This window comes from Melospiza melodia, chromosome 5 (genome assembly GCF_035770615.1).
Source record: "Melospiza melodia melodia isolate bMelMel2 chromosome 5, bMelMel2.pri, whole genome shotgun sequence".
Classification (NCBI taxonomy): domain Eukaryota; kingdom Metazoa; phylum Chordata; class Aves; order Passeriformes; family Passerellidae; genus Melospiza; species Melospiza melodia.
In genome coordinates, this window is record NC_086198.1 from 73,980,997 (window position 1) to 73,994,963 (window position 13,967).

Genomic DNA, 13,967 nt, shown 5'->3' on the forward strand with positions numbered 1-13,967 from the left:
TGTGTTCCTAGTCATAGTTTTTTTACTAGGAAACACTTTGAAATTAATTACAGAAATCCTAATGTAACGTAGTTACACATTTAATTCTTTCTTTTGCTCCAGGCATCAGCTTTAGGAACAAAAATTATTGATGAGGATGGTCTGTTTGATCTTATTCGAACTATGCCAGGCAAAAAGTCAAAATACGAGCTGGCAGCTGAAACAGAGGTATGCTTTTTTTGCTTTAGTTTGTTTTTAATTGAAAGGAGTTTGTCTTCTCTTCCAGTAACAACAATCATCAGTTTGACCTTTTAGGTTAAAAGTGAAAATTTTTTGTTTGTGCTGAAAACAGATGACTCAACTTGGGAGCTAAAGATTATTTTCATGCTCCGACATTATTCTGCATTTTAGGTACCTGACAGAGCAGGTAATTGCATCTGCTTAGATGGTATTGGGTTGAAACAAGGAGTATTCATTCATTCATTCTCTGGAATAAGTAATTGTGACTGATACCACATGGTACCCAGACAGGCCCAGAAATACGTAAACTATTTGTATGCATAACAGATCTTTTCTTTATGTGGTACTTGAACTACAAATATTAAAGGGATTTTTTTCAGGCAATACCAAAAAAGAGGTAACAAGGTTTTTGTGCACATTTAAATTTAGCTTGTAATGGCTGATAGAATGTTATTAGAATCTCTGTTAGCTCTAATGTGTGGTGCGTTCATTACAGACATGACTTATTTATGCAAAGATACCATTAGTGTCCCAGGGAAAAGCAACTCTGAACTTATTAGCTATCACTTAAGCTCCCTTTGAATTGTTTTGGGTTGAGCAACTTTTGCAAGTGTTTTGCAAGAGTTTCAAGGGTGTCTGACCCTTTTGTTCCAACCTTACAGTCATCAGTTTAGCATTGTAGGATGCCTCAGGCTTTGTGAATTAGGGGCCCCCTTTTGGAATGACAGAACACTTCCCACCTCTTTTTTGTGGGTTGTACTATGGAACCTGGTGATGTTGTTTTTAGCTGTGCTTTATTTCTCAGAAAGTATTTCTGTATCTGCTCTTGAAGTTTTTTTAATCAATACATAAGCTTTGTCACTTTCTAAGCACCCTGTAATTGTTAAAATAAATATGCTGCTTATTTACTGTATTTTTCCTTTAATTGCTTTTTAATTTTTTATTTTCCTAAGGCAAAGAAAGTGGAGTCAAAACCCAAAAAGACACCAGAGAAAGCTGAGGCTGGGAAAAAGAATTTTAGCCCCTACAAAAGGGAAGCTAATAATAAAAAATACAAGTCTACTCCTGAAAAAGGAGAAACCATCAGATCTGTCAAGAAAGAAACCACTGCTGTCCGAAAACTTACGGACTTCAAACGTCAGACTGTAGAGGAGAAAGAAGCCCCAAAACCTAAGGGGAACTTGGTTTCTGAGGTTAATGAAGATGGCACAGAGAAATTGCTGTGGGTGGATAAATATAAGCCTGTATCTCTTAAGGCAATTATTGGACAGCAGGGTGAGCAGAGCTGTGCCAATAAACTGCTCCGATGGCTCAGAAACTGGCACAAGAACACCTTGGAAGATGGACAAGGTGACTGGCCTGCTTAATTTTCTATGTTCTTTCATGGTAATCATGCTCTTTGGTTCCCTGGGCCACTGAGGGCCTGGGTGGTAGCAGAGCAGCTCTAGAAATTGGGAATAAGGCTGCACTCAGATGCGTTTTTAGCAGCAATTGAGCCTGAGGTTTTTTAGGTGAAGTAGTTGTTCGTTTACTACCCACCTCCCCAAGTGAAAAAAGAGAAGAAAAATGTGTCTCAAAAGATTTTTTTTTCCCCAAGTCTGAGTTTTCATTTTTACAAAAACCCTAAAATATCCAACTGTGATGTATCTAAAAATGGCCTCGTGTTGAACCTACTGTTTTTTTCTTCAGCAAGAGGAAATAGGTTAGGCCTGGCCAACAGTGAAGATACAGGTCTGAAGGGCTGCTCTTGTGCAGGGATGAATTGTCAGGTCCTGCCTCTGGCAAGAAGGGCATGTCTCAAGTAGACAGGTGGCCATCCTATAGACAGGTTTTTCTGTGTTTAAAAGAGGGTTTAAGTTCAGCTCTAGTAGATAGTGGGATTTTGTATGGGGCGTGTTTGAGGTTTGGCTTAATTTGTTTGTGGTGGTGTGTGGGTTTGGTGATGTTTTTGGTTTTTTATGTGTATGATATGGTTGAGAGGAAATTGCTGAAATGGTTGTATTACATTAACAGCACTTTTTGGTATTTTTCAGTTCAAAATCACTGCAAGTTGTAATCTGCAAGCTGGTTTAAGCTGCTTTTACCTGAGTAGTTAGGATGTAGCTGTGTGTGCATCTTTGGATGTTCTTTTTGGTACTTAAATGAGGAAAAATTCCAGTGATGCTTGATATGTTTAGGAGCATGCAGTTTGTTTTATAATGACATACCTAGGTAAAACCTGAATTGTTTTAATTTTTTTTTTTTTTTTTAGCAAAACCCAGTAAAACTGGAAGCAAAGATGATGGGTCAGGCTTTAAAGCAGCATTACTTTCTGGTCCACCTGGAGTTGGTAAAACTACTACAGCTGCTTTGGTTTGTAAGGTGAGTTCATAGTGATGGTTGTTCCCAACACTTTTTTGTTACATATTAATTCTGAATCTGGATACAGGTACAGTGTGCAGGTGGCTGTGCTCTGAATGACAGGGTCTGCTCTCAGCCAGGTTGCACCTGCTCAGAACAGAGTTACAGGTGAAAATATGTGACTGTTTGGATACCTTTATCAGGTCTGAGGTGAGAAGGTACCAATGGATGTCTGCATTTCTTTCTGTTACATTGAGAGGAAACATCCCCTACAGTATGTTGAATAATAGGAAACAGTTTTCCAAAATTGTGAGCATTTAGCACTAGTTCTGCAAGTTGGAGAATATTTGCACTTAGTGGGAGTCCAATTCTGGCAAGCTTTTTGAAAGGCTAAGGTCATGGTTTTTATGTCTTAACAGTGAGATATTTCCCAGATTTCTTCTAAATTGAAGTGCTACTTCAGGTTGAGAGAAATTGACAGGGCTATGTGTCCATTTCTAAATCTGAATTTAGAAATCTGTTGTATAGAGAATCTTTAATCCTTTTCTCTCCCTTCCCCCACTGCATGTCTTTGAGCTCTGTGCCAACAAGTTGATGCCACACCTAGAGCTAGACTAGAAAAGGTGAATGTGCTGTCTTGGGCTCACTTTTTTTCCTCAAAGCATGGTCTTTTCCGTTTCTGTTTTCCAACCTGGCTTGCTCTTAGCTGCCTCAGGAGTCTACAGAGCATTTCTCTGTGCTCCACAGGAAATGCCAGCAGAACAGAACAATGCTGTGTGTGCTCAGTGCTGTGTTCTGGCTGCCTCTGGCAGGAGAGTTTGCTGATAAAGGAGCAGCTGGGTTAAGTTGTGTCAGGGACTGACAGGAGTGTTAGTGCTGCTGGGGGAGTCATGTGTTTCCTATTGCCCTCTTTCCTGCAGCTTTCAGAGCCATGTGGTATGTTTCTTTGTTATGCAGCTGGAAATACCATGGAGCTTAGCCAGCCTTGGCTCACAGCTCTGTTTCTGTCCCTGCTGGCAGTTCTGTTAATCTTCCAAAATTTAAAATGTGCCACTGACTCCAATGGTTCCGCATCCCCCTCAATTAAAACAAAACTAAAACTCACCAAACAAAAAACACCCTAACAACCAACCAACCATCAAACCCAAAAGAAACAAACAACCAATTCAAAAAACACAACAAAAAACTCCACTACAAAACAAAACAAAAAATGTCTCTTTTGGGCCTATCTGTTCCACACATGGTTAAAAGTTTTTTTTAATTGCTAGAGAAAATGAGTATAAGGGGAGAAATTAATTAAAGCTGTATGATTTGTCACTGATCTGTGTTCTCACTTTTTGTGTGGTTTGTGTTTGGACCAGGAGCTGGGGTATAGCTACGTGGAGCTGAATGCCAGCGACACTCGCAGCAAGAACAGTCTGAAGGAAGTGGTTGCTGAGTCACTGAACAACACCAGCATCAAAGACTTCTGTTCTGGTACGTCTGTTGCTTGAAGCAGATTTTTGTTTTATTAAGAGTCTGCTTAGAGGAAGGACAGAGCTTCCTTATTGCACAACAATGTTAGGAATTTACCTTGCTTGTCTGGTGGAGGGGCCTGGCTCTAATAGGGATGGATTCATGTAGTAAGCTGTTATGTTTCTTCTTCAGTTTAGAATTAAATCCTACTACTTCTAGAATGAGTTGTTAATCTGCACAAACTACTGAAGAACTGTGCAGTTGCTCCTCTGTTCCATGGGACTTGTTTCTAAGAAAATAACATGAAGTTATAGTCTGGTCTGTGAACATAGATTCATGTGATCAAGTGGCAGAGCCACCACCTCAGTAGCCTAGGATGGTGTTACCTCACTTAGCATTGGGTAAAACTCTGAGCAGACTCCTTTGTTCTCATCTCATTTTCTTATCCATATTCATTTCCAGGTGCATCTTCATCAGTTAGCGGGAAGCATGTATTGATCATGGATGAAGTGGATGGTATGGCAGGCAATGAAGACAGAGGAGGGATTCAGGTGAAGCCACTGTAGTTCCTAGCTAATGCCATTGCCAAGAGTGTGTGCCATATATAGCACAAGGTAGTCAAGCCACTCTGTCCTCAGCCCATGGTCCATAAACAAACTCTCTGCAGAGTACAGTCTGACACATTTTAGAAGCCTGTTTTTGTGTAAGAGTTGTGCCTTGGTAGATGGGGGGAAAAGGATATTTGTGTAGAAGAAGCCTGGAGTGCTGAACTTGAGCGTGTGCAGTTTAGAACAGGTACATTTATCCTAAGGTGTCTCTAAGGTGACATCTCCCTGCAGTGGGAGGTTCACAGTCTGGCTGGGACTGTTGCTCTTTTGCAAAGGCAGTAACACTGAGTAACTAATGTGTGGCATAGGCAGGAGGACCCTTTGTTCTCTTCAGTAGCTCCAGTTTTAGCTTCTGAGGATTTCCTAGAGTCACGTGCAGTACTTTGGTGCTGAAGGGCATACAGATTTTTAGTTTAGATGCAGGTATTTTCATTGTAGGAATGAAACTGAACTGATTTTCACCTTCACTAGAGCTAGCAAAGTTTGTTCTGGTAAGCCTAAAAATGATGAAGCCTCTTGGAGCAGAGATGAGCTGATCTTTTTACTTTCTGCCTTTTCATTCTTTGTGGCAGGGTGCAGCCAGAAAGCTGTGTGTGCCCTCTGGGCATAAGCCAGGCCAAACTGGCCTTTGGAGAAATGAGTCTAATTCTGTAGGTGGACAGCTGTGCTCTGGGCTATTGGTCTTCATTGCTTCTTCAAGACAGTTCCAAACATAACTGCTGGAAGTAGAGAATGGAAGCGGGTAGGCAGCAGATCCCTTGCAGCTGAATAGAACAGGAAGTGGAAAAGCATTGATGAGGGGCCAGGTTTGCACTGTGTAGAAATGTGACTACAGCAGGAGTGTTATGGACTTGGCAGCTGTCAAGGATCTGATTTAAGGCAGGGACTAATGCTGCTTGGTATGACATTCTGATTGTTCTCATGATGCAGGTTATCTGATGGCATTGTCACGTGTTCAAATTGCAGGAGCTGATTGCTTTGATCCGGCACACGAAGGTTCCCATCATTTGCATGTGCAACGATCGCAACCACCCCAAGATGCGCTCCTTGGTGCACTACTGCTTGGACCTTCGTTTTCAGAGACCTCGGCTGGAGCAGATCAAAGTAAGTGGGCTGTGGCTGTGTGGGCTGCACTGAGTTGCCATCAGGAACTTCAGTTTTCATGTGGCACAGTTTATTCAGAATTGGATACACCACTTCATCTCAGCGAGTAACTGCTTTTCAGAATGAATTGCCTGAGTTGCTCTTCTCAAAGCCTTTTGGATTTTAGATGTCTGTCTTGAAAATATATCCAAAATTGGTTTTTATAAACAAACGTGCTCTTTTTTACACCAGTGGTAAATGATGGCTTATGATGATGAGAGAAAATTTTAGCTATATGTGCTTTAAAAATTTAGAAAAATATGCAGTGTTCTTTCATAGATGTGTCAGTATTTTCTGCTGGGGCAAGAACTCATAGGAATTCTCTAGTGACAGTTTCCCAATTGTGATTACAGGGTGCCATGATGTCTATTGCATTTAAAGAAGGTTTAAAAATTCCCCCACCTGCTATGCAAGAGATAATCCTGGCAGCAAATCAGGACATCAGACAGGTCAGTACCCATTCAGCATTAGTGACCATTCAAGTAGCAGATTATGTACATTGAATTCAAAGTATTTGAACAGTATTCTTATGTATAAAGATCAGGCTCTTACTGCTTTAGTCTTCCATTTAAGTTCTATTATGCTACAAAATTGTAAATTTTGTTCTTTAGGTTTTACATAATCTTAATATGTGGTGTGCAAAAGATAAATCACTGACTTATGATGAGGCTAAAACAGATGCCAGCAGAGCCAAAAAAGACATCAAACTGGTAAGTGTCAAATACTGGATTGGCTTATATTGTCATATTCTGATGTAATCACTTGGCTTTATAAGCATCTTTTGAACTGAAACACTGAATAAAGCCTAGGTGCCAAGAGCTATCACATTTGGCACAAACAATTGAAGGGTAGTACATCCAGGACTGAATATAAATTTTGATATACTCTTCTCTTACATAAGATGCAGTTATGAAGCTCATACTTCCCATCCTTTGTTCTCTGTTTAGGAGATAATTCTCTTAATACCAAAAATAAATGACAGTTCTTAAAACTGGTAAAGTTCTAGGGTGGAAATACTGAATGAGGAGCTTGTACTGATGAGTGGAGATACTTCTGGATACTGATTTTGTTGATACTGTGCTGTGTTTTACTTTTTGTGTTGACCTTCTAGCTGCTGACTTCTTGAAATGCCATTTATTTAGGGCCCCTTTGATGTGGTCCGGAAGGTTTTTGCTACTGGAGAGGAGGCTGCCCGTATGTCTCTTATAGACAAATCAGATCTTTTCTTCCATGATTATTCACTAGCACCTCTCTTTGTCCAAGAGAACTATGTGCATGTGAAACCAGCTGCTGCTGGGTGAGTTACTCCAAACCCTAAATTGTCATAGGTTTTTGTGTTGGGGAGTCAAAGTAGGCCAAAACCTATCTGGATATTTCTGCCTTGTAACAAAGTCAACTTCATTTTTTTTCCCCAGAGGTAATTTAAAAAAGCACTTGGTGCTGTTGAGTAGAGCAGCTGATAGTATATGTGATGGTGATATAGTGGACAGACAGATTCGTAGCAAGCAGAACTGGAATCTTCTTCCAACACAGGTGAGCACTTAACACTCATTTTATGTTCTTCAAGGGGCAGGGGGAATGTCCAGTGTTAAAGGTGGATCTGTGGAAATTGGTGTTTCAGTGTAGTTATATAATCTGTACAGTTTGTACTTCATGTAGTTTTTTCTGTTCCACTGGTGATCAGAAGAGTTTCCTATATCCATATTGTTGAGCCCATGCTGCAACATGAAATAAAGTCTTCTGAAATGTGGAGAAGGGGGACAGTCACAAAGCATAGAAGCACATGGTGTGAATCACTTGTGCTGTTACAAGCCTGCTAGGTCATGGGTAGGATTTCTTTCAAAGCACAGAGAACTGAAACTTGGTCACTGTACTTCTTTTAATGCTCACTGAAACACTGACAAGACTTGTGCTTAGAGGATTATGACTGGCATCAGAGAATGCATTGTAGGTGAAGTTGGAAGGCACCTCTGGATGTCATCTAGTTCAGTACAGCTCCCAAGAGCTGTATGCTTAGGAACAGAGCTGACTTGATGTAGATTGCAGTGTTCTTTGGAAAGCTCTCCTTCACCATGTCTGTGTGTTGGAGATCACTTGTCTGTGTGAAGTCAGCTATTTGCACTCTAAACTGGACATGAGAAAAGGTCGTGTTTTGGGGTTGGTTTTTTTTTGGTTTTTCTTCTTTTGAGTTTTGAAACCCAGATAACTTCACAGATATTTTAGAACATGGTAATAAACAGGGTGGTACAAGGGATGAAGCTATTGAGGGATTGACCAGAAATAAGCAAATAAGAGAGTTCTCTTACAATAAACTGTTTCCACTGTGGCCCTGTGTCAACCACCCCTCTTCCCTGGGGACAGTGAAGTGCAGGGCAGTGTGTCATGGTGTCCATGAGACTTCCAGTGTGATCTGAGTTTGGCATGTGTGTTACTTTTTCAGGCTATTTATGCAAGTGTTCTCCCAGGGGAGCTGATGAGGGGTTACATGTCCCAGTTTCCTGTCTTTCCCAGCTGGCTGGGGAAATTTTCATCCACAGGCAAACACGATCGTATCATTCAAGAACTGGCAATGCACATGAGTCTCAGGTAGTACTGGCATTCCTCTGATACAGTTCTTTCTTGTGCAGCTCATTACCTATCATCAGTTCCTTGCTGTGCTTGGTGCAAATAAGTGACACAGTCATGTGTTCTGTGAATGTGTTACTGGTGACACTTTTCTCAGTGCTTAATTTGTACAAGTCAATCACAAGTACCTTGCATTTTTCTTTTTTCCCCTGAAGTTGTTTCTGAGTTAGAGATGTGTTTCCCCAGACTGTCTGGTGTTCAAATACCTTGCATTGGTTATTCCCCAGTGCAGGTATGGCAAAAGGAATGGCACACTGCAACTTGCAGTTTGCTCTTAAGGCAGCTGATTGTTGATTTGCTGAGGGCCTCCTTACCTATTTGTTCTTGTCTTTAGAAGTCAGTGTTCCTGGTTGGGACAGATTTACTTACTCAATACTTTATTTTCAATTTGACAAAGAACTCAGACATGTAAGAGGACAGTAAATATGGAATACTTGTCGTATTTGCGGGATGCACTTGTCCAGCCCTTGAGAGACTTTGGAGCAGATGGTGTACAGCAAGCTATAACATTTATGGACTCCTACTGCTTGATGAAAGAAGATGTTGAAAATATCATGGAAATAAGCACGTGGGGAGGCAAACCCAGTCCTTTTTCAAAGCTGGATCCCAAGGTAAAATTCAACAGTGAATTTTTTTGTTTTCTTCTGTATCTTAAAAATAGAAATCCTAGAATAATTGCTATGGTATGGATGTGCTTTGGAAAGGCTGAAGTTGGTGGACCAGCTTAACCATAATTAACATTAGGGTTTGTGAATCAGCTGTGAAACATACCACTAAGTTCAGGGCTAAGTCCTAAAAGGTAATCAGGCTGTGCATCACTCAGGAGTCTTACACTTTTTGTTCTTGGTGTAAAGGATTACTAGGAGTCAGTTGTGTCTTGGGTATAGAAGCAGAACACAGGAAGGACAGGACAGGGAAAGCTGGTACCTTTCTACAAGGAGGCTCTGGCTGTAAGGTCTGTGTCCTTCAGGCACAGCCCTGCCTGTCTTACCATCGTGCAAAGGAGGAGGGACACACAGCTGCCTGTGTTACAGAGCAGGCACTGCCTTCAGAGGCTGCCTGGCAGCTTACACCTTTCCCAGTCTGTCAGACAGAACTGCCAGACCTGGGGTGCTTTGTGTGCTGCTCTTCCAGCACCCAGCCACTGCACTCCAGTGGTTGGGCCCCTCACCTGGTGAAAGGAGAGCTTAAGCTCAAATTGCTTTTACAAACTAGGCACTTGTGGTCTGAAAAAGATCAGGTGCTCATGGAAAGAGAAGAACCTGCTGGTAACGAAACCTACACTACTATCAGGTGTTTTCCCCTAGTCTGAATATGCTGCTTAGTCTGGCAAGTGTACAGTGCTGCTGAAGGGGGCTCTGGTGTGACTTTGCTGAAACTGTTGTAGGCCTGAGCAAGCATCTGAAGATACACACTTTACTGAGGATTATGTGGGACTTGTTTAAAAGGAGCCTTTGCCATACAGCTCTTAAATGCTTTCTGTGTCCTTTTGAGAGTGTCATCTTCTGTGTATCTTTGGTCATGCCTTTCCAAAGGAAAGTTGATGTGGAATCTCTCAGTAAGTTGCTAACAATGTACAGTTCCTAAACTGATGCTCAGTTTCCTTCCTTCCAGGTGAAAGCAGCTTTCACACGTGCCTACAACAAAGAGGCACACCTGACTCCATACTCACTCAGTGCTGCCAAGGCATCCAAAAGGCAGTCAGCCTCTGCAGCGACCTTAGAGCTCAGTGAAGACTTGGCTGTGGAAGAGATCCAGTCTGATGAGGATGAGCAGGACACTGTTGACAGTGATGCAATGATTAAGGTGATTTAACTTCCTCAGTATTAAAAAATCTCACTGAAGTGTTGGGGCTTTTTGGTTTGTTTTTAGTTACCTTTCTGTTTTTAGTTACCTTTCTGTGACTTCTAACATCATCTTAATGAATTAAGAAAAAAAAATCATAGAAGTATTATACAATCTCTCAACTTTTAAAATTTTAACTGGTGGTAGTGTGGAAGAGTCTAAGTTACTTCCATCCATTGTCTTATGTTGGACCAAAGTGAGACATCACTCTAAATCTAAAATTCTGCATCCAATTCCAAAACTTAGTAATATTTCAAGTGTTGATGAGGATAGTGCCAGTGGCAAGGAGCCACTATAGGCCTGTGCCTGTGTTTCCTACAGATGACAATTCTAGTAAGACCTTTGTAGGTATCACCAAATGGGGACCCTTAAGACTGAACATGGTAGCCTGTACTCTCTATGGCATTTAGAAAATTCACACCTGAAAGGGGAGGGAAAGAGGTGGCTTTTTCCTTAACACTTGACTACATTTTGACTTAAACTTTTGTCAGCTGGATTTTAAACTGCCTGTATTTCTGTTTGTAGCAAAAAAAGGTGAAGTCTTCCAAGCTGCCAAAAAGAGAGAAAAATGAAGAAACAACAAAAAAAGAAGGGAAGAGAAAAGAGAAAACAAGGCATTTAGAGTAAAACCTTGCTTTGGACACAGCTTTGCATATCTAACTTCTGCCAGAAACATGAAACAGATGCAGTGCTGCTGCTGGGAAAGCAGAACCAGTGCACTGAAAATGCTCCTCTTATAGAGGTGCTGTAGCCCTTGTGCTCTCACCCTGCTGTGCTTACTCCTGACATGGTACATGTTACAAGCTAAACTTCCTTGTGCAACGACACCAGGTGCATGAACATGCTGAAAATGTCATGCTCAGTTACCTGGCATTTCTGCTGAGTCTTCCTAGGACTTCACTGCTTTTTTTTTTAAATATAAATCCCCTGACATTATGTGGTGAAGTCTTGTAAATAGTACATGATGCAAAAACTCCCATACATAAATGGCTTATTTGTACATTACAGAAATTAAGCAGTATATAAAATTACAATAAAATGTTTCACAGGATTATTTTAAAGCTTTGGTTAAGTTCATGGAGTGTTCTGTCCTGTTTCCCTCCTTTATTCCACACTTTTGGTTTTCCTTTACATACATGATGTGGCATTCCTCTTTTCCTACAACTTCCTTTTTGTTCAGTTAGAGACACAGAAAAACAGTGAGGGATTTACTTCCAAAAGTCTGTACTTGAATAAGTTATATCTTTAATCAAAACCAGAAAGGAATATTTAAAGAGTAAAAAATGTTTAATTGAAAATATTCATAACAGTTCAGAACAGATACTGAAAAAGAAAACAGTAGGGGGAAGTGTTTTTTGTTCCTGCCACTCATATTACAAAGATGGCTCTGTGGTTTGTCTTTGAAGATGAAATGCAGATTTTGTTTGTAATAATTATCAGTTTTATTGCTACAGTAAACCAAAGTACAAAATTTATCAAAAGCTAAATAGTTACAAATATCACAAAATAGAAGTGACATGGCTGTTAATAGGCCTGGGGAAGAGATGTGTGATGTAGTGATAGAGCTTCCCTTGCTGCTTGCCAGCCAACACAAGCAGTTCTGGAAATAAACAGAGGTGGTTAATTATATTCTGAGATACTGTGATAGCAGATCAGGAAAAATAAAATAATCTAAAAAGTCCCCAAAAGAACTTGAGTACATTACTGTGACATACAGCTCAGTTTTTACATAAGGTGTTTGCAATAGTAAATTGCAATCATTGAAACTATTAACATTATTGAAGAACACTTAACTCATTTTCAGTTACCATTAAAAAAAAAAACCAACTGAAGTCCTGGATCTAAGTCTTTGGTATAGACAGAGCCATGCTCTCATTCTTAGAAGGATGAGTATTTCAGGCCAGTACTTGCTGTTATCCTGGGATAGATTCTGTTAAATAGGCAAGATCATGTAACCTGCATTTTAGATTTGCTCCTTCCAGTTAGTGCCCCTCTTGCTCTCTCTCCCCCCACACTTAAACCTGTGCTGGAAGAGCTGGGGAAGTTTGGATGATGCTGAGATCTTCAAACTATTCTCTGTGCTACTCAAGCACACCTGATGTTCAGGAACATGTTCCAAACCACAACAGTTTGGGGATGTTAATGTAGTCATAGAGGTAAACTGAGTTAAAGCACAATTTAACAACCAGGTAAGCTGCAGTAGCAAAACCTACTGATGTTTGCATGCCTGAGGGCAAATACGTGATAGAACTGGGTCTCAAGTTATCTGAGGCATTGACTTAGGCTCTAAGGTAAGATTCCTTACTAGGAAAAACTCCAGAGCTGTCTAGAATGAACCCTGTTAAGTAAGAAGTACAGGCTGTAGGCCATACCTGAATTTACTGGTCCTCGTCTTCTAGTTTGAGGTACTCTGTGCAGTCATTTATTTTCTTAAGATCAGCAATGTTTATCCTTTCAGAACACATGGGACACACATTTTCAGTCTGTAACAGGCTGTTTTAAAGGAAGGGTAACTGGTCAAAAGCAAATTCTGTCATTTTTCAAAGGAAGTTGGGCCTGAGGCACAAAGCCTAGACCAGAGTTCTGACCAGTGCTAGTTCCTAACAAAGTGCAGGTCAGAGCAATGGCTGCTTCTGTCTATGTTTTCAGCATTTGAGAACGACATGAGGAAGGCTGCTGTTTGCATTTAAACATATAACAAAGGAGGTTTTGCTGATACTGGAACAGAGCTATCCCATTGTCACATGTGATTATGAGGGACAAGACATTTTTGCTGTCTTAGTCTGTACCCAATTCTATGTGCACTTTGTTGGTTTTGGTGATTGCTGGTGTGTCTGTGTTCCTGCCCTCCCCCCATCTCAGGCCTTCTTCCCGGACAGAGCTGAGAACTTACACAAGCTCACCATCCATCTTCATTGCTGTTCCAGTTGGAGCCCTGCATCCCTGGCCCAGTTATTTTATCATATCCTATCATTTTGGTCAACTTTGAAGCAAAGTTCTCTGAGAGTCTAACGTGCAATTACCAAGTAAGGGGAATTCTTCCACCCAGCCCAGCCCTATTACATGTTTTTAGAACCAAATGATCCATTAGCTGCTAAAACATGAAGAAACATTGGAATACTGCAATAGAAAAAAATCCCAACTTACTTCTTGAATTCCGAGTAGAGGGCAGGAAAGTCACAGTGTGGGCAAACTGTCCAGTCATCGCGCACCATGTGCCGACCCTGCAGACAGAAACTGCTGCTAACTGAGGGGCAAGTGCTGCCTGCCTACAGAGCATTTCCTTTTGGACCTGTTGCTATGAGAAAGCCTCAGCAACTGAGTTCTAAGATCTTGAATTAAAAGCCCCACATAGTGTTACTGTAGCTTGATTACTGTGTAAATTCTGTAACTAGAAAAGGAGCTCTCACAGATGCAGTGTTAGCATTTGCATTCCTCTTTTTAAAATGGAAATCTAGGAATATACTGAATTACAGTGTTTAAAATTCTTCTCGTTTGGCAATTCTAGAATGCTATCTGTAGATCTGTACCCAGAGCTGTACTTAAATCTGCTGGCATTTTTGGTGTTGTATGTAACATACCAAAAATGCCCCCAAAAGCCACAGCACCTGAGCCCAGTAGGTCACATTCAGCACTCATTTGTGAGCCTGCCTGGCCTTTGCCTCTTTACACTTTCTTTTTTTTGCTACAGTTTACTAGTTTACTTTTGATAGAAGGAATTTATATGTATCT

At 40.8% G+C, this 13,967-nt stretch overlaps 2 protein-coding genes across 4 annotated transcripts in view; one reads left to right on the forward strand and one right to left on the reverse strand.

The window, feature by feature from the left end:
- RFC1 (replication factor C subunit 1) overlaps positions 1-11,296 on the forward strand; it is a 33,537-nt gene extending 22,241 nt beyond the window's left edge. For all 3 annotated transcript variants that reach the window (XM_063157409.1, XM_063157410.1, XM_063157411.1), the window contains 14 exons: positions 103-207; positions 1,173-1,569; positions 2,471-2,580; positions 3,921-4,035; positions 4,477-4,565; positions 5,589-5,726; positions 6,119-6,214; positions 6,377-6,475; positions 6,908-7,062; positions 7,181-7,298; positions 8,206-8,351; positions 8,788-9,001; positions 10,005-10,196; positions 10,761-11,296. In XM_063157409.1, the coding sequence (XP_063013479.1) occupies positions 103-207; positions 1,173-1,569; positions 2,471-2,580; positions 3,921-4,035; positions 4,477-4,565; positions 5,589-5,726; positions 6,119-6,214; positions 6,377-6,475; positions 6,908-7,062; positions 7,181-7,298; positions 8,206-8,351; positions 8,788-9,001; positions 10,005-10,196; positions 10,761-10,862 (2,076 nt within the window). In that variant the 3' untranslated portion in view covers positions 10,863-11,296. The remainder of the gene's footprint in view (positions 1-102; positions 208-1,172; positions 1,570-2,470; positions 2,581-3,920; positions 4,036-4,476; positions 4,566-5,588; positions 5,727-6,118; positions 6,215-6,376; positions 6,476-6,907; positions 7,063-7,180; positions 7,299-8,205; positions 8,352-8,787; positions 9,002-10,004; positions 10,197-10,760) is intronic.
- Positions 11,297-11,653: 357 nt separating this feature from the next.
- The window catches only part of WDR19 (WD repeat domain 19), a 39,474-nt gene continuing 37,160 nt past the window's right edge, over positions 11,654-13,967 (reverse strand). Inside the window, exons 35-37 of the mRNA XM_063157408.1 lie at positions 13,383-13,459; positions 12,608-12,728; positions 11,654-11,835 (exon numbers count right to left, since the gene is read on the reverse strand). Coding sequence (XP_063013478.1) covers positions 12,614-12,728; positions 13,383-13,459 — 192 coding nt within the window. The 3' untranslated portion in view covers positions 11,654-11,835; positions 12,608-12,613. The remainder of the gene's footprint in view (positions 11,836-12,607; positions 12,729-13,382; positions 13,460-13,967) is intronic.